This window comes from Salmo salar, chromosome ssa24 (genome assembly GCF_905237065.1).
Source record: "Salmo salar chromosome ssa24, Ssal_v3.1, whole genome shotgun sequence".
Taxonomy (NCBI): Eukaryota; Metazoa; Chordata; class Actinopteri; order Salmoniformes; family Salmonidae; genus Salmo; species Salmo salar.
Window position 1 is genome coordinate 17,651,652 of NC_059465.1, and position 22,729 is coordinate 17,674,380.

At 41.7% G+C, this 22,729-nt stretch overlaps 1 protein-coding gene across 1 annotated transcript; it reads right to left on the bottom strand.

Annotated features, from left to right (window-relative positions):
• Positions 1–195: 195 nt before the first annotated feature.
• LOC106585269 (MOB kinase activator 1A) lies at positions 196–8,181 on the bottom strand. Its single transcript, XM_014171312.2, has 6 exons — positions 7,951–8,181; positions 7,195–7,361; positions 6,842–6,935; positions 2,756–2,889; positions 2,484–2,647; positions 196–2,221 (listed from the first exon to the last, which is right to left on the bottom strand). The coding sequence occupies exons 1-6, from the start codon at positions 7,962–7,964 to the stop codon at positions 2,144–2,146; spliced, it is 651 nt and encodes a 216-aa protein (XP_014026787.1). The 5' UTR covers positions 7,965–8,181; the 3' UTR covers positions 196–2,143.
• Positions 8,182–22,729: the final 14,548 nt, after the last annotated feature.

Sequence of the window (22,729 nt, forward strand, 5' to 3'; positions counted from 1 at the left end):
AGCCTAGGACATATTGATGGGAGTGGTTGTTAAAAATAGTAGATGCGATCTTACACCAGGCAGAGTTATTATCAAGAAAGGTGTAATTTAGTTTAGCTACTCTTTTTGATCATTTGAGCAACCAATTAATTGTTTTGTGAGGCTCTCATACACATTTAAAATACTTTCAAAACAGACACATGCAATCTCCACAAATTCCTTTTAATGTTTATTAAACTATTGTGCCATCAATACTGTAATTTCAGACACATTATTTTCTCTTTTCTAAGGCACAGTTTTGATCTTATTTACAGCAGAGTATTGGACTCACAGTTGTAACATTCATTTCCCACAAATGAGGCTACCTCCAAAAGGTCTATAACCAAATATATATGAAAAGTCTAACCCTTTGTTGAATTCTTTACTCAAAGTTACAATTAATTTTACAGCAATATAAAAAAAACAAGATTCAATTTAACTCCAAATCTATGGCATTGGATATATGGGAGAAAAAGGTAGACAAAATGAAGTAAATGTGTAAAATAAGTCATATGAGATCGAAATAAAATCCAAAAGTAGGCATCTTTTCCACCCAAAATTAAGAAAACTACACCTGATATATTCCAGAAACATATGGAGTGTGTATGGTCTTATTATCCCCAACAGCTCATTACCTATGGGGACTAACTCCACATTCAAAATTACAATGTTGAATGCAATAGAATCGTTAAGTACACATACCGGCGGTATATTAGGTCACTTTATCCAGACAGATCGAACATATGAGCACATATTAGGAAAGATGATGAATATCACAAACATGCTGGGGTTTTGAAAAGACACGCCAATCTCATAACTGCTTGATACCATGTGTTGACTAGTAGACCATATTTCTACAAGGATGTACTTTCCAAACTGGGGGTCAAAAGAGAGATAGGCAATGTAAATACATGTTACACTGCTTACGATTCCATTTTGGTGATCAAAATTGCATTTGTGTCAAGGTGGCACAACAAACAGCCCTGCTGCTTTAGCCCTGTGTGCCAAGATTGAACATAGATAATGACTTGGTAGAGTTAACATGTCACACTCAGATATGACAAATAACAGAAAATATCAATCCCAAAAAATAATATCCTGTACATTGACCCTTGTCATGTATCGTTGCAAGCACTATTGCTATTATTGCATACATGAGTAAAGTAAAAGTATGTTTAATAAACAATAAAACAAAGTTTGACTTGATACTGATATTAAAATTAAGTACCAGCATGTAGGACAAAGATATCCAAGGAATTTGACATAGTTAAATCAGAGGCACATTTGTGCTATTTGAGTGAAATGACAGAATGAGTAAGATCAAAATATTCACATTATACTACATTTCATTTTTGACATTTCATATACATTTTCAAATGTATCCTCTGATACTTTGATAGCTTTCTCTTAAAATACCATATATTATAATGTCTAAGTAGTCAAGTAAAGCATACAAATATGATCACTGATTGTTTATGAACTATGGAGGATTATCTATTTCACAAGTATATCAAGTGTCACAGCAAATATTTATTGATCAATATTCCCTGGCTTTTGCAACTTCTTTCACCCTAAGATTAAAAAAAAAAATCTACAAATGTAAAACCGTGTCAGATACAGATCCAAAAAACTGTATTGAAGTACATTATTGACCAAAACTTCAACTGAAAATGTGAGAGTTAAAACGTTTTTTAAAAAGCATGTAAAACTGTTTTAGAATATAGATATACTTTAAACTGACCCAAATCTTATAGGAAAGAAATGCTGGTGTCCATTTCAACTCTAAACATCTTGGTCCACAGTACAGGTCAGTAGGTCCCAATTATATAACTTGTTTACCAAAATTACAAAATACACCTTTTATATACTACACTCTGGTATCTTACCTTAAAGACTAGATAGAGCTCACTCTAACAATACAAGCTCTGAAACAATGCGGACAGACAACTAGAGAGAGAGCAAGAAACTGGAACAGAACAAAAAAAACATACAGGTAATGAATGGAGGGAGAAAGAAAAAGGCACAAAGTGAAAGAGTGGACAATTATCGAAACCCAGAGAGGTGGTAGGCACAGAGAGAGCGAGATAGAGAGGAGGGGGGAGGAAAAAGAGAGAGAGGAAGGAGTTTATCTGTCCTTGGAGCCCAGCTTCTCAATGAGGTCCTGCAGGGGGGCCAGCTCACGACGATCAATGAGGTTGAACTCCTAAACAGACACACAACCAAGGTAAAAGACCATACGTGACCGTGATAGAACATAAAAATCAAGGTTCCTGTTATATTTACACAGGATAGTAACAATTACACCTGTTAACTGAATAATAATTGCACACTGCATCAATGGGAATATAATACTATTTACTACATCCATGGAAGCATGAAGAACCCCTGTGATAGAATCATGACAATCATTTCTAAACACCAATAACAGAGAATATTTGATATTTCGAATGTATTAGCAGTGTCACCTGGACAAAGAAGATGAAGTGTTTGAAGGAGGTATTGAGGTGGGCCTCCTCCTGCAGCTGCATCACAGAATCAAAATGCTGGTGGTAGATGTGGGCATAGACTCTGAACAGGCGCTTCAAAATGGTCTTGGCCACAGACATGAAGTTCTTAGGAAAGGGCACTCCTGGGGAGACAGAGCAGGGGAGTTCTAACATTGTCTCAAAGCCAAAGGTCTACGCTAAGGTTGTGAAGGTTTAAAATTCATCTGCACAAATGTGAATTGTCAACTAACCTATCTTGGAGGGGAAGAGTGTCTCATCATCCAGCTGATCCTGCACCCAGGTCATCAGGTAGTCTATGTACTTGGGAGCAGAGCACTTGATGGGCTTTTTGATGTTGGTGCCATCAGCCCAGTGGTATTCATACCTTGAGGGAGGTGAAATGGAATTTTAATAACATGCAATTCTGACTTTCTCTGTTTTTGGCACAATTCAACATCACTGTTTGTTGGACAATGTCACACATGGCTTAATATTAGACCCGCTAAAGCAGCCATTTGGACTGCCCATGAATAAAACAAAAATATTACTCTGCAATTTAAGTAAACCCCTCCTCTATACTTGACTTTCACAAAATAAGTCTATATAACACACTGTCGTTGTTAGAATCTTAATATCAAAAACAGAACCCGGAGTAATAACCAGAGTGAGGAGGGCATGTCATTTTTTGCAGTGGTTTCCTCCCTGTTGGCCTCCTTTTCCAGACAGTAGGGCCTGCTGCTCCCCTCCTTCTCACGACAGTTGAAGGTATTGTGCCCAGTTGATAATCACCCCGATAATTTCTTCTAAACTAAACCTTAACTATACAAAAACTAATTTCACACATAACAGATGAAAGTAAAAGTATGATGGGTGAGTTGATGAACGAGGGGAAGTGAACATGCATTGTTATGTAATCACTAATTGTGAATGAATGGGCCATTCTATTGTGTTGATCCATTATAATTTCTAATCTCAAAATGGTATGTACCTTATATCAGTCCACCAAATCCAAGCAGTCTTATCAGTCTACTCTGGTCTACTTGGAGTACACAGTGAGAGCATGAGGGATTTACAATGGCAAGAAGCCCAAGACGAATGGATGCACATGCTGTGTTAGCGTCGCTACCAAATCTGAATGAAAATGACTCAGATGGCGGGGACGAAATGAATCATGACATTTCTGATGATTATTCTTCTGAGCCTCAACCAGAACCTACACCACCGAGGCCTAAGCGCAAAAAAGCCAGAATGGTACGCATTGAGTAGGTGCCCACGCCACCACCAAATGAAAACGGTGAAACGGGAGAGAGGAAGGGACAGCACCGTTTGGATAGAACAAGCCGGTGACAATGCTACGGGCCGATTGGGAGCACAAAATGTCATCACAGAGAGCGGGCCCTACATCTCAAGCAAAAAACAACACCAGCAACACACTCACCAGCTTGAGTTGTTTATGTGACATGGACATGTTCTAACTAATGCCATCGCGTGAAGATGCACACCATGTAAGCACGAGATGACAATTGTCTGCTGTCATATCGACACATTAATTATAATTCCATAATTGCTTGTGCTGATTTTCACTATCAAGCACACTTGGCGCTTATAATGATGTTGAGGCTACGGATGTTATCATTCGACCGTGCATCTTGGTGGTTGGGTTATTTTATTTATTTTGTCATAAAAAGAAGCCGTTACCGTGTTCCAACACATATGCTTTCTGTTTCGTAGTTGTACCAAAGGCACTCCACAAATAAAATGTATTGAACAATATCGTCTTTGTATCTCAAAATCATTGTAATGTGGTTAACCTTAAAAATCGAAATGAAAACAATTCAAACCTAAAAGACAAAATTCAGCGAGAGAGTGCCCTTGAATCATTCCCACGGTGAGTGTCTAGGTCCGCTATGCTATGAAACCACACACTATTGCAGAGACTTTGATATTACGGGCCACAATTGATATGGTGAAAACAATGTGTGGCAAAGCAGAGGCACAGAAACTCGCATCAATACCTTTGTCAGATAAGACCGTTAGAGAATTTATGCTCTGACTGAACGACTCAAAAACTCCCCAGCTTATGCTCTCTAAATTGACGTTAGCTGTTAGGGCCGAGATGGCCATGCATTGATTTTTGTTCCCTATACATGTCGGGGGATGCTATTCACGAGGATATATTGTTCTGGCTCACGATTCCCAAGCATGAAACGACATAGGGGATGTTCAGTGTTCTGCGTGGCTATATTGACGAAAAACAGATTTCATACGGGATCAAAATGGTAGGCTTTTGCACAGATGAGGCTCCAACTATGGCAGGCAGGCCTCTGCACTCTAGTTATGAATGCATCACCCTCTGCTATATGGACACATTCATTGTATGATACACTGAGCGCAACTGGCAGCAAAAGAGCTGAGCACGGAACTCTTGAGAAATACTGCAGCAGGTAACTGACTGTAAACTACATCAAACCACATCCACTGAGCGCACTCCTGTTCTCAAAACTAAGTGAATATATGGGATCAGAGCATGACAATGTTCTATTTCACACCAAGGTGCGTTTGTTATCAAGGGGGACTATTGGATTTTTCACATTGAGGAAAAGTTTATATATAAAAAAAAAAACAAGACTTGGTTGACTTTCTGTGTAATGAAAAGGAAAAAAAACAGCATCAGTAAGTGTCCCACACTAGTGATGACTGCCCAACTCCAACGCTTGGAAGAGCACTTTGGGACCTACTTCGCAATTCGTTTGACCGTGATCCTGGCTCAGTTGACATGCTGGTAAATCTGATCGAACAGCTGAATACCCTGCCGTCTCCCTCTGAGCATTAATGCAGCATTCAAAACAACTTGGAACTCAGAAAGAAATGGGTTTAGATTGAGAAAATACAGTTTGAATGGTCATTAAATTCGGAATTCCAACTCGGGTCTCTTTCTAGAGCTCCGACCTAAAGATCACTGACGTCATGATTTGACCTCCCAGTTGTATCGAAAGCACCATAAATTCATGGTAGGCTCTCCTTGCCAGCTCATATCTGCGTGAAACTGGATTCAGTGCTCTCATCTGCATTAAAACCAAATAAAGTATCAATCCAGGTTGGATGTGACAGCAGAGATGACCTGTGCACGCCCCAACCTGACCACGCCCCGACATGCATCAAACACACCCATCTCATTAGTGGTAGTGAGATATAGGACATGATGCTAGACTAACTTGCAATTGACTGTCATAGATTTTTTCTCTCACATGGTTGGGGTCGTAAGAATTTTCAGATATCAAAATGGGCTGTGGGCCAAAAAAGCGTGGGAACCCCTGATCTACAGTAACAAACAAATGAAAATGCAATTGTTGTTACTTAAGACCTTCATATACACAACCAAATGATTATTTTGTGATAGAATATATGAAATGTATTAATTACAATGTTAGAATGTTGCAGTCAGAATGACTGCTCATTAGTTTGAATGGGGGTCCCTGGAGGCCCAGGGATTCTAGTGTTAAAGAAGACTTTGGCAAGAGCCAGTTTGGGGTCAAAACATTGTCCTATTACACACTTAGAGCATTAAATCAGTTACTTTAAATTATTTACCATAAATTATTAGTACAGAGTATGCTAGAGTAAGTTTCAGGAGCTGGAAAGGAGCAGAAGAGACTAGGTCAAATGCTACAGTGACCTTGATCATGGCCATTTTGGCTGTTATTTGGCACAGGTCTCTTCCTCCTGATTAGAGACCAAAAATAGAGCAGGGGAAGGAACTGAGGAAGTGCCCAAAACTAGATACCACTAAACTAATGACAGTACTTAAGTGGATTCAGTTGACAGAGGAATCAGTATTCACAAAGCACATCAGAGAAGGACTGCTGATTTAGGATCAGTATTCCCTTTCATATCATAACGAATAAGATTGCATGATTAGATCAGCACTCCTCCTCTGAGATGCTTTGTGAATACGGGACTCCTCCAGAAACGATTTGTTTTGTACTGCACGTACATTGTAAAAACATGAAGTGAAACCAACACACTGAACCAAAGTTTAAAACTAGGGACCAAAATAAAACATGTCTATGTGTATGTGGGGAGAGTCTGCGCTGGGCTGACCATAGCAGTAGCTTATGGATAAATAAACATATTAAAGTGTAACATTTTCATCACGCTTTTCAGGTAATTTCAGAGAATACTAGAATTGAAATAGAGGGAACATGCATCAATTGTCTGTCTGTATGTTACCCTGATGAAGGTTCTTTTGCTGAAACATTGTTCAAATAAATCCACAGAAAAGATAGATGAGCGTCCAGCTTCCTTCTCCATTTGAATTGTTTGTCTGCCTGTCTTACCTGGGCCCGGCAGACATCACAGAGCAGCTGGTCTCAGTGCAGAACTCAGTAATGGTGCCGTAGAGCATGTTGATCTGATTGAAGAAGTCCACAGCTGAAACGGAGAGCAGACCAAAGGCCCATATTTATTTCATGTAAAAGCACAACTGAACAGGCAACTAAATGCCCAATGACAAAGTACTTGATATGATAGAGGCAATTACCACATAGACTGAACAGTCAGACTCAAATCTCATCTCAGGCCACATATATAGACACTGTGCTACAGACTATAGGACCTGAAGGCTGTTATTAAGAAGATGTGTAATTTCAATCTCCTGTGCTCTCCTCCCTCAATCACCCCTTTCACTCACTATTAACAGCAATCCACTCATTGAGATCTTCCCCCTCTGGCAGCATGACAGCCTGCCTCAGGTTCCCACTCCCCAGTGTTGCCTCTGCATGCTTCAACAACTCATACTGGTGGGAGCCCTCTGGGATGTTCTTCTTCGGCTTGAAGGTTTTAGAGGAACGACTGCCACTGGATCAAGGGATGAGGGGGAGATAGAGTAATATCAACTGTGATATTCCAAGTTGTGGCTACTGTGATGAATAGATGGTAGCTATGTGCTCACTACTCAAGATATGAAATCATACTGTGTGAACCTTCCTGTTTAACACTTTCCTCTGATTAGCTGACTAACAAAACAGGAAGGCACCCAGGCTATCTATAAATGCTTGCCAGTGACTTGTTTACTAGTTAGCTATATGGTAAAAAAATAAATAGTAAATGATCAGTTCCCCTGATATGTGACACAAATAGCTAGCTAGATAACAATCTTGTTGTTGTTTAGCTAATGTTAGGTGGCTAAATTAGCAGAGTTTTTCTCAACCAGCTAGGAACGTTACGTCAGTGGCTAGTCAGTCACAAGCTAGCTACCGTTAACTAAAATGACCAATAGTTTCAACAAATATTATGATAATCTGTGGTTACAGCATTTCTAGCTAGTCTCAGTCTGAATCCTACATTATGCAAATATAGCTAACAGCATAGCTGGCTAATTAACTAACTTGCTACGAGCACAACCCAACAAAGCTAACGCGTTAGCTAGCTAGCAAACGTTACTTACAATAGGAAACTCATCTTTGAAAAGTCCGTGTGCAGACCAAAGAATATCGTAGATCTAAGGAAAACTGTCGTTTCCAAGGTTTCACTGCTTTTTGGTGAAAATACAGTGTTTCTAGATTCCACTTCCCTGGTGAAAATTCTCCGAAGTTTGCAAACCTTCTCTCACTTGTCAGTGTGTTGTCGTCGTGCAAGATGTACGGAAAAGAAAGAAAAGATTTACGTAACTACGTAGATAGCGCAACATTTTCTCTCGCGAGAATCTTCCTCGGCATGTTGACGCCAGAGCCGTATACAGGCAACTGCCAAAAATAATGGAAGCACTTGAGTCAATTATAGATATAAAGTGTATTGAAAGCAAATGCTTCCACACAGGTGTGGTTCCTAGTTAATTATGCAATTAACATGCCATCAGGCTTAGGATCATGTCTTTCTGCCCCTGAACAAGGCAGTTAACCCACTGTTCCTAGGCCGTCATTGAAAATAAGAATTTGTTCTTAACTGACTTGACTAGTTAAATAAAGGTAAAATATATATATATATATATATATATATATATATATATATATATATATATATATATATATTTTTAAATGTATAAAAATACTGGACAGGCCATTATTCTGGCTGCCACTGCTATACCCCCATAGGATGACATTGAACCCATCCACAGAGAAAGAGTGGTCACTGAATGTATTGATGAGCATGAAAACGATGTAAACCATATGCCATGGCATCTCATTCACCAGATCTCAACCCAATTGAAGACTTATGGGCAGGGCCGGCCCTAGCCTTTTGCAGGCCCTAAGCGAGATTTAATTGGGGGCTGCCCCACGTCACGAGCAAAACATTTTAGTGGCCCCCCTCTTGACAGCTGAGAGAACATTTTCAGTTTAAAGTTAATTTCATGCAATTCTACTCATTTCACAATGGGGCGGAGAGAAGTTTAGCAATTATATAACTAATTTCATGCAAATTTGGTAATTTTGCACGCAACGCCAGGGTTGTGGGTTCAGTTCCCACGGGGGACCACTACAGGTGCAGATCCTGTGTGGCTGACTTGGTAGAGCATGGCGCTTGCAACGCTAGCATTGTGGGTTCGATTTCCACTCGGGACCAGTATGAAAATGTATACACTTGATAAGAGCATCTGCTAAATAATGTCAAATGTAACTCAATATTATGAAGATGTTCCTAATGTTTGGTATACTCAGTTTATATGGCTCTGGTTGACATGCACAATGTCACCCTCATCTGGACTCAAAACAAAAAATTATTTCTGTAGTCTGAATCAATTCTATTCACCAAGCACATTTACATATACTCAGAGTTTTACTTGGTGATGTGGTGCTGCTAGTGATAGACAACATACTCAGAGTTTGACTTGGTGATATGGTGTTGCTCGTGATAGACAATATTTAGAGACAGAAGTTTACATTCATTATATACAAATAGGTAGAGTGAACATAGAGCTATAAAATAATGAGTAGTGGATATACAGTACAAATATACAGTGGATATACAGTTGATATACAGTGAATGTACAAATACAATATCAGTATAAATATATCTAAATGCAGACAGATGCAATGAGATGAACAGAGTGCACAACTGCAGTATAGTGCAGTTATTTTGTGTACAGTTCAGAGAAGGCTTGATGATGTTTGCAGCATAGAGTGCATAGTTCTTTAGGCTCTATTGACCAGATGGCTGGTTGGTCAGGGACACAGCACAGGGAAAGAAACTATTCAGTTAGCGGGTGATTATTTGGTCATGAATGACCTGAATCCTGTGCGAGAGGAGAGTTCTTGGAAAAGGCTGTGACCAGGGTGGGAGGCGATTATCTTTCCTGCACACTTCCTTGCCCTGGAGTTGTGCAAGACCTCGATGGAGGGCAGGTGGCAGCCGATTATCCTCTCTGCAGACCGGATAATGCGTTGCAATTTGCCCTTGGAGTGGGCCGCAAGTAATACATCCGCTGGTGTGCCTTCTTGGTGACCGCTGTGATGTTGTCCTCCCACTTTGAGGTTGTGGGAGATAATGGTCCCCAGGAATTTGAATGATTCAGCCGTGCTAACAGCTTAGCCTTCTATCTCGAGGGGGGGATTGGTGGGGGGCATTTTCTGAAGTCAATTACGAATGAAAAAGGCAACCAGCTGGTCAACCTCCCCACGGTACATGGACTCATTGCTGTCAGTGATGATACCAACCGGGGTGGTGTCATCTGCAAACTTGAATAGTTTGACAGATGCATTGTTGGAGTTGAAGTCATTGGTATGAAGTGAGTCGAGTAGAGGTGAGAGCATGCATCCAGCTTCACGTGTTTTGCTCCTATTGGTCAGAAGTCAATGATCCACTGACAGATGGAGCTGGACACGTTCAGCTGGGAGAGTTTGCCTTGTAGCATTTCTGGGATGATGGTATTGAACGCACAGCTACAGTCCACAAACAATATCCTTGCCTTGCATATGTCTTTGGGTTGTCAAGTAGTTTGAGGATGTAGTGGAGGCCACTGGCGTAAAGCAGTTTCTATGAACCCCTGCAAGGTCTCGTGCTCTCTCCCAGCTTGGATAGAAAGTTGTTGTACGTAAAACCAGTCTATTAATGCCAAATTATTCAGCAGTACACCCTCCAAACACTAGCTCACCAGGGATTGTTTCATTATGCAGGGTAGCCTACTATCTATAGCTATATACTGTAGCCTACCATATTTAGCTGCTATTTAGGGGCTATTTATAAAAGAGAAATTAAGGAAAATGAGAGGCTCAATTAAAGATGTTGCAGAACTGCTTCAATTCAAAGGGCTTTATTGGTATGGGGAACGTGTGTTTACATTGCCAAAAGCAAGTGGAATAGAGAATAAACAAAAGGGAAAATAACAAGGGAAGTAAACAATCAGAAATGAACAGTTAACATTACACTCACAAAAGTCTTAAAATAATATAGACATTTCAAAGTTATATTATTGGCTATGTACAGTGTTGTAACAATGTGCAAATAGCTGAAGTATGAGAGGGAAAATAAATAAACAGATAAATATAGGCTGCATTTACAATGGTGTTTGTGCTTCACTGGTTGCCCTTTTCTCGTGGCTTCAGGTTACAAATATTGCTGCTGTGGTGGCACACTGTGGTATTTCACCCAATAGATATGAGAGTTTATCAAAATTGGATTTGTTTTCAAATTCTTTGTGGGTCTGTGTAATCTGAGGGAAATATGTGTCTCTAATATGGTCATAAATTTGTCAGGAGGTTAGGAAGTGCAGCTCAGTTTCCACCTCATTTTGTGGGCAGTGGGCCCATAGCCTTCATTCCCCTGAGAGCCAGGTCTGCCGATGGCGGCCTCTCTCAATAGCAAAGCTATGCTCACTGAGTCTGTACATAGTCAAAGCTTTACTTAATTTTGGGTCAGTCACCACAGTGGTCAGGTATTCTGTTACTGTGTACTCTATGTTTAGGGCCAAATAAAATTACAGTTTGCTCAGTTTTTTTGTTGATAGAGGGCAATGGGTTCTATAACTGATTAAAGTATTTTTTGCCAGATCCTAATTGGGATGTCAAATTGTATGTTCCCTTTGATGGCGTAGAAGGCCCTTCTTGCCTTGTCTCTCAGATCGTTCACAGATTTGTGGTTAAATGTGGTGATGATGTTTAGGCTGAGGTAGGTCTAGTTTTTTGTGTGCTCTAGGGCAACAATGTCTAGGTAGAATTAGTATTTTTTAGAACACCATTATTTTTGTTTTACTGAGATTAACTGTCAGGGCCCACGTCTGACAGAATCTGTGCAGAATATCTATGTGCTGCTGTATGCCCTCCTTTGTTTGAGACAGAAGCACCAGATCATCTACACACAGTAAACATTTGACTTCAGAGTCTATAGTAGGATGAGGCTGGGTGCTGCAGACTTTTCTAGTGCCCACGCCAATTCATTGATATATACAGTATGTTGAAGAGGATGGGGCTCTGTGTTTTTTGCCAATTTTAACCACACACTTCTTGTTTGTGTACACAGATTTTATAGTGTCATATGTTTCCCGCCAACAACAATTTCCATCAATTTATATAGCAGACCCTCATGCCAAATTGAGCCTTTTGGAATCAACAAAGCAAGAGAAGATCTTGCTTTTTGTTGTTGTTGTTTTTTGCTAATAAGGGTGTGCAGGGTGAATACATGGTCTGTTTTATGATCATTTGGATTTTCCCAAGGTTGCTGTTGCCGCATACTCCACGGTAGTTGTTGGGGTATATTTTATCATTTAAATTAGAAAACCACCAACACCACAGGTCGTTTTGTGTTGAAGGGTTTGTATTTTGTCCTGTAGATCATTCAATGTAATCGAGAGCCGTGCGTCCTCCAAAACACAACCCAGCCAAGCCGCACTGCTTCTTGACACAATGCCCACTTAACCTGGAAACCAACCGCACCAATGTGTCGGAGGAAACACTGTTCACCTGGCGACCGTGTCAGAGTGCATTGTGCCCAGCCCACCACAGGAGTCGCTAGAGTGCGATGGGACAAGAACATCCCTGCCGACCAAACCCTCCCCTAACTCGGACGACGTTGGGCCAATTGTGCACTGCCCCATGGGTCTCCCGGTCGCGACAGGCTGCGACAGAGCCTGAACTCGAAACAGGATCTCTAGTGGCACAGCTAGCACTGCGATGCAGTGCCTTAGACCACTGCACCACTCAGGAGGCCCACCTTGTCATTGTTGTTAATTTTCTTATTTTGTCTGGTTGAAATGTTTAGATGTGATAGGGAAGCTGAGAGGTCAAATATACTATTTAGGCTTTCTATTGCCAAGTTACACCTGAAATGTTTTGTCTAGGAAGTTGTCTAAAAGGGATTGAATTTAATGTTGGCTAATTGTTTTCTGGTAAGTTTCTACACTACTTCCATTTATACCATTTCTTAATAGTATGCAGTTTGTTCGGCTTTGATGCTTCATGATGGAGTTCTGGTCTGTTCAAGTAGGCTGTGATTTTGCTCTGATCTGATAGAGGTGTCAGTGGGCTGACTGTGAACGTTCTGAGAGACTCTGGGTTGAGGTCGGTGATAAAGTAGTCTACACTACTGCTGCCCTGATATGAGCTGTAGGTGTACCTACCGTAGGAGTCCCCTCGAAGCCTACCATTGACTATGTACAGACCCAGCGACAGAGTGGTGACACATTATTTATTTATTTTTCTCGTAGTTGTGTCTAGGGGGGCATATTGGGAAGGGAATGCTGTCACGCTAAGGTAGATGTTTGTCCCCCTGTGTGCTGAGGGTGTCAGGTTCTTGTTCAGTTCTGGGTTACTGGGGATGGCAGAGGAGAGAGGAGCCTGGAGGGGAGAGGAATGGGAGATGTAGGGACAGGGTAGAAAGGTGAGCGGGGGAAGTGTAAAGGGACGGTGGTGTCCTGGTGATTGAAGGGGCTTTGTGAATCAAATCTGCAGTAAAATGTATTAGGTTTATTCAGAAGTAGGAGATCGTCTGCTGCCGTGATGTGTCAAATCATTCTTGACTAGCGGATGCACTCCAATTTTTATGGCAGAGGCACTTTCTCAATGACTATGGGCTCCACAGTGCCTGAGTTTGGATGGTTTCACCAGTCACAAGTGTGTTGCAATCCATACGCAATTGTAACCCAAACCACATGGGCATTTACAATAAAACATGCAATTTTACTTTTCTATGGTTTTCAGTGGTGAACTCGAACTAAGAAAATATAGTTTTTCAGGACATTATCCAGGGCATTAAGTGAAAGTAAAGTATTGCTGCCACAGGGTTGGGCAGCTTTGCATTTGGGTCTATCTATTAATAAAGGGGCCAATGTGTGGCATCAGGGTCAACATTTCAAAATTGTTAGATATACATTTAAACAGGATTTTCTTGCAGCTTCACATATGCAGTTACAGGAATAAGAGTATATATAGGCACAATCAGACCATAACTCCTAGCAACAACAAAACATCTTCAAGTCATTCAAAATGTCACATGGAACATGGACACCGCATGTTTCATTGTCATGCCTAGTAGCCAGGTCTGTTTGTGCTTTAGTCAACTTCTCTATCATTTAGAGCCATGTTAAACCTTCTAGAAGAATGAAAAAGATAAACAGTATTTCTATATGTTTAATAGTTTATATAATAATTTAATACAATAATATAATACAATGTGTTCTGTCAGTAAAATCATTGACAATAATAACCAATAATGAAATAATGATAATCAGCAAACTCTTCAAGCAGTGTGTGTGTGTGTGTGTGTGTGTGTGTGTGTGTGTGTGTGTGTGTGTGTGTGTGTGTGTGTGTGTGTGTGTGTGTGTGTGTGTGTGTGTGTGTGTGTGTGCATGCGTGTGTGCGTGTGTGTGAAAACTAGACATCCATTCTTGCCTCCTCTGTCCTGGATTCCTCCACTCCTTGCCTCTCCTTGAAAGTGCATTGGACCCTGAGGGAAGGAACCTTCCCTCCTCTCCCCCAATGTGCTTTGCATTTCTTTCATTCCTCAAGTCCTCTCTCCTCGCCTAATTCTCAAAACCCATTGGATAAGAAGGTGAGAGGGGAGGGACCTCATCCAATGGGTTTTGAGAAAGAGACGAGGAGAGAGGATGCAACGAATCAAGGAAATGCATTTGAGAATCTCCCAAGGACAGAGGAAGTAAGTATTTGACCGCTATTAACATTTTTTGACAGTGCCAGACTGACTGACTGACTGACTGACTGACTGACTGACTGACTGACTACCATAATACCTGTGGCATGTGCAGAAACAACCCCTAGCCCCTACTGCCCAGAGTCTAGACAGTTGTGGAGATCTGAGAGGGATTCAGGGGTGGTGGCATGGTGAGAGCTCCACCTTACCTTCCGATAGGCTTGGTGGGATTTTGGTGGTATTGTTTACACCTGTTCAATTGTCTCAGATCTCCTTGGTAGAGAAAAGGAAAGATTGGTCAGATTGGTCAAGTCAGTGAAATTGTTCAGATTGGTCAAGTCAGTGAAATAGGGACACTGGTTGACAATTACATTGGTAGAAGTTTTTATGGTTTTTTTTTACCGCTTTTCACAGATGGATCCAAGAACCCAGATAGTGGGTGCACAGAAGCAGATACTGTGCAGATACTGTCACGTCCTGACCATAGAGAGCTTGTATTTTTCTATGGTAGAGTAGGTCAGGGCGTGACTGGGGGGTTTGGTCTAGTTTATTTATTTCTATGTTGGTTCTAGTTTCTTTTTTCTATGTTGGGGTTTTTGTCTAGTTTAAATTTTCTATGTTATGTTCTAGGTTCTTTTTTCTAGGTTGGGGTTTGCGTATGATTCCCAATTAGAGGCAGCCGGTCATCGTTGTCTCTAATTGGGGATCATATTTAAGTTGTTGTTTTTCCCACTAGTGTTTGTGGGAGATTATTTTGAGTTAGTGTATGTTGCACCTCTTCGTCACGGTTTATTGTTTTTGTTTATTAGTTTATTGTATGTCTTGCATAGTTTCACAGTTAAGTAAAGATGTGGAACGATACACACACTGCGATTTGGTCTCATTCATACGACGACCGTGACAGATACGTAGAAGACTAACAGATGAACTTTCAGTATACTCAGTTGAACTGTTGCCGATAATAGTTGCCCTCCAGTGGGTAGAGGACATACAACCTGTTAGAATTGTAGTATGCTCAGATTCTCTGTCTGTAATGAATAGTACATAATCTGGTAAATCTAATAGGAGTGACCTATTGGCGGTATTAATGTTATTATGAAACATTTAGAGAACTAGTATTAGTGAGATCCTTCTGGGTCCCAGCACATTCGGGTGTGGAAGGGAATGAAATTCTAGACCAGTTAGCCAAAAGAGCTTTGAAATTAGATATAATTGATATTAATGTTCCACTTGGTAGAGGTGAGGCCAAATGTAAGATCAGAGCCAATTTGATAGATGTGTGGCAGAAGAGATGGGACTCTGAGCCCAAGGGACGGCATTTATATGCCCTCCAAAGAAAGGTCAATGGACCAAGATTAACATCTCATATTAGGAAGGAAGAGGTGGTCCTTGCTTGATTGTGTTTAGGACATTGAACACCTCATTACATCTGGTTGGCAAGCATGTGAATGGTTTGTGTCTAGAGTGTAGAGGTCGACCGATTAATCGGAATGGCCGATTAATTAGGGCCGATTTCACGTTTTCATAACAATCGGAAATCGGTATTTTTGGACGCCGATTTGGCAGAATTTGTTATTTTTTTAACACCTTTATTTAACTAGGCAAGTCAGTTAAGAACACATTCTTATTTTCAATGACGGCCTAGGAACGGTGGGTTAACTGCCTTGTTCAGGGGCAGAACGACAGATTTTTACCTTGTCAGCTTGGGGATTCAATCTTGCAATCTTACGGTTAACTAGTCCAACGCTCTAACCACCTGCTTTACATTGCACTCCACGAGGAGCCTGCCTGTTACGCGAATGCAGTAAGAAACCAAGGTAAGTTGCTAGCTAGCATTAAAATTATCTTATAAAAAACAATCAATCAATCACTAGTTAACTACACATGGTTGATGATATTACTAGTTTATCTAGCCTGTCCTGCGTTGCATATAATCGCTTAGGTACACGTTGCTCCAACATGTACCTAACCATAAACATCAATGCCTTTCTTAAAATCAATACACAAGTATATATTTTTAAACCTGCATATTTAGTTAACATTGCCTGCTAACATGAATTTCTTTTAACTAGGGAAAATGTGTCACTTCTCTTGCAACAGAGTCAGGGTATATGCAGCAGTTTGGGCCGCCTGGCTCGTTGCGAACTGTGAAGACTATTTCTTCCTAACAAAGACAGCTGACTTCGCCAAACGGGGGATGATTTAACAAAAGCGCATTTGCGAAAAAAGCACAATCGTTGCACGACTGTACCTAACCATAAACATCAATGCCTTTCTTAAAATCAATACACAGAAGTATATATTTTTTAAACCTGCATATTTAGCTAAAAAAAATCCAGGTTAGCAGGCAATATTAACCAGGTGAAATTGTCACTTCACTTGCGTTCATTGCACGCAGAGTCAGGGTATATGCAACAGTTTGGGCCGCCTGGCTCGTTGCGAACTAAGCCAGAATTTTATGTAATTATGACATAACATTGAAGGTTGTGCAATGTAACAGGAATATTTAGACTTAGGGATGCCACCCATTAGATGAAATACGGAACGGTTCCGTATTTCACTGAAAGGAAAAACGTTTTCTTTTCGAGATGATAGTTTCCGGATTCGACCATATTAATGACCTAAGGCTCGTATTTCTGTGTGTTTATTATATTATAATTAAGTCTATGATTTGATAGAGCAGTCTGACTGAGCGGTGGTAGGGAGCAGCAGGCTCGTAAGCATTCATTCAAACAGCACTTTCGTGCGTTTTGCCAGCAGCTCTTCGTTGTGCTTCAAGCATTGCACTGTTTATGACTTCAAGCCTATCAACTCCCAAGATTAGGCTGGTGTAACCGATGTGAAATGGCTAGCTAGTTAGCGGGGTGCACGCTAATAGCGTTTCAAACGTCACTCGCTCTGAGACTTGGAGTAGTTGTTCCCCTTGCTCTGCATGGGTAATGCTGCTTCGAGGGTGGCTGTTGTCGATGTGTTCCGGGTTCGAGCCCAGGTAGGAGCGAGGAGAGGGACGGAAGCTATACTGTTACACTGGCAATACTAAAGTGCCTATAAGAACATCCAATAGTCAAAGGTATATGAAATACAAATCGTATAGAGAGAAATAGTCCTATAATTCCTATAATAACTACAACCTAAAACTTCTTACCTGTGAATATTGAAGACTCATGTTAAAAGGAACCACCAGCTTTCATATGTTCTCATGTTCTGAGCAAGGAACTTAAACATGAGCTTTTTTACATGGCACATATTGCACTTTTACTTTCTTCTCCAACACTTTGTTTTTGCATTATTTAAACCAAATTGAACATGTTTCATTATTTATTTGAGGCTAAATTGATTTTATTGATGTATTATATTAAGTTAAAATAAGTGTTCATTCAGTATTGTTGCAATTGTCATTATTACGAATAAATAAATAAATAAAAATGGCCGATTAATCGGTATCAGCGGGTTTTTTGGCCCTCTAATAATCGGTATCGGCGTTGAAAAATCATAATCGGTCAACCTCTACTATGGTATGGTCGATGAAATGGTGGAGCATGTGTTGTTATATTGTAAGTATGTTGAATATAGGGGGGAAAATTGAAGTGTAGGATCATTGGGGTTGAGGGGGTTTGGAAGGGATTTGGGGGATTGGGGAGGGTCTATTAGAAGCTAGTAGGGTTCTTTTTTTTTAGGTAGGAGGATTTAGAAATGTTGTAAACCATGATTGACCTCACACTCCAGCACAGTAGGTTGCACCTTTAACGTCGGTTTACGGACCGTCATTATATCATAGAAGAAGAAGAACCCTTGAGCCTAGACAAGTGTCTAGGGACAAAGGTTATTTTCTGGACAGGACCCCCCAATCCTTCAGGTGTGTGGTGGACCTACAGCATGACACTTGGATGTTTAATTCCATTGCTATACACACACATATTTGCACAGGTAAGATGGACACACCCATGGCACCTATCAGGCTGATCAGACATGTCTGGGTAGCTGGAGTCCTGCTTCTATTTAAGATGGAACCAGAGAACAAGGCTGATGTTTTACGTATTCCTAACCAATTGTGTTTTTTGTTTCTTTCTTTGCGTTGTTAGTAACTTATTTTTTTAAACTTATTTTGTACATAATGTTGCTGCTACCATCTCTTATGACCGAAAATAACTTCTTTACATCAGAACTGTGATTACTCACCACGGACTGGCAGAATCCTTTTTTTCCTTTAACGAGTCCGACGAGCCCAACGTGAATGATATACTGCTTTCCTGGGAACAGGCCAAGATCCCTGTCATTTGCATGAAGAGAAGGCGGAGAAAAAGGGGCCAGAGAGCAGGCTGCCTTCAGAGAATGCGTAGGCGATCGAATAAACCCTGACTTCCTTCCGTTCTGCTAGCAAACGTGCCATCTTTTCAAAACTGTAATATCGTAAGCTTCATGGAGTCGTCGCTCAACGACAACATCATCAACATACAGCTGGCTGGTTATACGCTGTATCGGCAGGATAGAACAGCGGCGTCTGGTAAGACAAGCGGTGGCGGACTATGTATTTTTGTAAATAAGAGCTTGTGCACGATATCTAAGGAAGTCTCAAGGTTTTGCTCGCCAGAGGTAGAGTCTCTCATGATAAGCTGTAGACCACACTATCTACCTAGAGAGTTTTCATCTGTATTTTTCGTAGCTGTCTACATACCACCACAGACTGATGCTGGCACTAAGACCGTACTGAATGAGCTGTATTCCGCCATAAGAAAACAGGATTCCGTCTTACCAAATTTCTATCAGCATGTTAAATGTGCAACCACATCTTTACTCCACACACAGAGACGCATACAAAGGTCTCCCTTGCCCTCCATTTGGCAAATCTGACCATAATGTTATCCTCCTGATTCCTGCTTACAAGCAAAAATTAAAGCAGGAAGCACCAGTTACTCGATCAATAAAAAAGTAGGCAGATGAAGCTGATGCTAAGCTACAGGACTGTTTTGCTAGCACAGACTGGAATATGTTCCGGGATTCCTCCGATGGCATTGAGGAGTACACCACATCAGTCATTGGCTTCATCAATAATTACTTCCAAGATGTAGCAGTGCAGACGTGGTTTGTCATTCTTCCATGTACATTTTGTATTTTTCATATTTTTTTTGTATATATTTCAATTTATTTTCAATCTCTTTTCCATTTTTAAATGAAATATACCTTCCGGTAACCCGCCTCACCCAATGTGATATGGATCCACTATTTTTAGACCTTATAGCAAGAACCTCCATCAGAAGCTATCCATCAGAAGCTAACCAGCTAATTATTTACTACCTATTTAGTCATTGTCAGCCACTGCTAGCGGCCTTTACCTTCTGCACAGACACCAGCTGCTTTTAGCCTGGATAATACTTGCCAGCCTGCCAGTATCGGACTGTTTTCTCTAATACAACGCAGGATTCCTGCCGTAAGCCCTGGACCATTACTCCTGATCATCACAGCTAGCTAGCTGCCACCGAGTGGCCCAGCCCCAAAGCTAGCTCTGAGCCAGGCCCACCTCCTGGCCTGCTCAGTGATCACTCAGCTACACAGCTGATGCCTCCCGGACTCTACCCCAACACGGCTAGAATCCACTACTCCATCGGATCCTTGCCGTAAGCTCTGGACCTTTGTATCGGATCATCGCTGCTAGCTAGCTGCTACGGAGTGGCTATTGCGGCAAATGCCCCTGTCCCAAAGCTAGCACCAGTTAGCCGCGAATCAGGCGCATCTCCCGGCTAGCAAACGAAATTACTACAACTACAATACCTCTTTCGCCAACTGGCCTGGACCCTTTGTCGACACGGCACCCCGTCGTACCACCACAACTGGTCTGCCGACGTAACTCCATCTGCTGTGCCCTCAACCGGACTTTGCCGGACGTCAGAGCAGACGGTTCTACTAGCCCCGGCCTACTAACTTTAAACGCCGTGTCTCCTGCTTGCTAGTGTAGTAACGACTGCCCCGGCTTCCCTGTTTCATCTACTGCTGTTCATTGGACCCTATGATCACTTGGCTACATAGCTGATGCCTGCTGGACTGTTCATTAATCACGGTACTCCATTTTGTTTATTTATTTTTTGTTTATCTGTCAGCCCCAGCCTCGAACTCAGGCCCTGTGTGTAGTTAACCGACCCCCTCTGCCCATTCATCGCCATTTTACCTGTTGTTGATGTCTTAACTAGCTCTCCCAATCAACAAATGATTGCTTTATGCCTCGCTTTATGTCTCTCTCAAATGTCAATATGCCTTGTATACTGTTGTTTAGGATAGTTATCATTGTTTTAGTTTACTGCAGAGCCCTTAGTCCCTCTCAAAATGCCTCAGATACCTCCTTTGTCCCACCTCCCACACATGCGGTGACCTCACCCAGCATAACTAGCACGTCCAAAGATGCAACCTCTCTTATCATCACTCAATGCCTGGGTTTATCTCCACTGTACTCGCACTCCACCATACCCCTGTCTGTACATTATGCCCTGAATCTACTCTACCATGCCCAGAAATCTGCTCCTTTTATTCTCTGTCCCCAACGCACAAGACGACCAGTTTTGATAGCCTTTAGCCGTACCCTCATCCTACTCCTCCTCTGTTCCTCGGGTGATGTGGAGGTTAACCCAGGCCCTGCGTTTCCCCAGGCACTCATTTGTTGACTTCTGTAACCGAAAAAGCCTTGTTTTCATGCATGTTAACATCAGAAGCCTCCTCCCTAAGTTTGTTTTACTCACTGCTTTAACACACTCCACCAGCCCTGATATTCTTGCCGTGTCTGAATCCTGGCTTAGGAAGGCCACCAAAAATTCTGAGATTTCCATCCCCAACTACAACATTTTCCATCAATATAGAACTGCCAAAGGGGGAGGAGTTGCAATCTACTGCAGAGATAGCCTGCAAAGTTCTGTCATACTTTCCAGGTCTATGCCCAAACAGTTCGAGCTTCTAATTAAAAAAATGTATCTCTCCAGAAATAAGTCTCTCACTGTTGCCGCCTGTTATAGACCCCCCTCAGCTCCCAGCTGTGCCCTGGACACCATAACTGAATTGATTGCCCCCCATCTATCTTCAGAGTTCGTTCTGTTAGGTGACCTAAACTGGGATATGCTTAACACCCCGGCAGTCCTACAATCTAAGCTAGATGCCCTCAATCTCACACAAATTATCAACGAACCCACCAGGTACAACCCTAAATCCGTAAACATGGGCACCCTCATAGATATTATCCTGACCAACTTGCCCTCCAAATACAACTATGCTGTTTTCAACCAGGATCTCAGCAATCACGGCCTCATTGCTGCATCAGCTATGGGTCTGTGGTCAAACGACCACCCCTCATCACTGTCAAACGCTCCCTAAAACACTTCTGCGAGCAGGCCTTTCTAATCGACCTGGCCCGGGTATCCTGGAAGGATATTGACCTCATCCCGTCAGTCGAGGATGCCTGGTCATTCTTTAAAAGTAATTTTTTCACCATCTTAAATAAGCATGCCCCTTTCAATAAATTCCCATAGATTGGAAAGCAGCTGCTGTCATCCCCCTCTTCAAAGGAGGGGACACTCTAGACCCAAATTGCTACAGACCTATATCCATCCTACCCTGCCTTTCTAAGGTCTTCGAAAGCCAAGTCAACAAACAGATTACCGACCATTTCGAATCCCACCGCACCTTCTCCGCTATGCAATCTGGTTTCAGAGCTGGTCATGGGTGCACCTCAGCCACGCTCAAGGTCCTAAACGACATCGTAACCTCCATCGATAAGAAACAATACTGTGCTGCCGTATTCATTGACCTGGCCAAAGCTTTTGACTCTGTTAATCACCACATCCTCATCGGCAGACTCAATAGCCTTGGTTTCTCAAATGATTGCATCGCCTGTTTCACCAACTACTTCTCTGATAGAGTTCAGTGTGTCAAATCGGAGGGCCTGTTGTCCGGACCTCTGGCAGTCTCTATGGGGGTACCACAGGGTTCAATTCTTGGGCCGACACTTTTCTCTGTATACATAAATGATGTCGCTCTTGCTGCTGGTGAGTCTCTGATCCACCTCTACGCAGACGACACCATTCTGTATACTTCTGGCCCTTCTTTGGACACTGTGTTAACAACCCTCCAGACGAGCTTCAATGCCATACAACTCTCCTTCCGTGGCC

Bases quoted from the DNA above. Each gene is read 5' to 3' on its own strand.
- LOC106585269 (XM_014171312.2), bottom strand. The intron at 2,890-6,841 runs GTAAGACAGGCA...ACCTCCCTCAAG, and splicing joins GTGATGTCTGCCGGGCCCAG to GTATGAATACCACTGGGCTG. The intron at 2,648-2,755 runs GTTAGTTGACAA...CTGTCTCCCCAG, and splicing joins ACTCTTCCCCTCCAAGATAG to GAGTGCCCTTTCCTAAGAAC.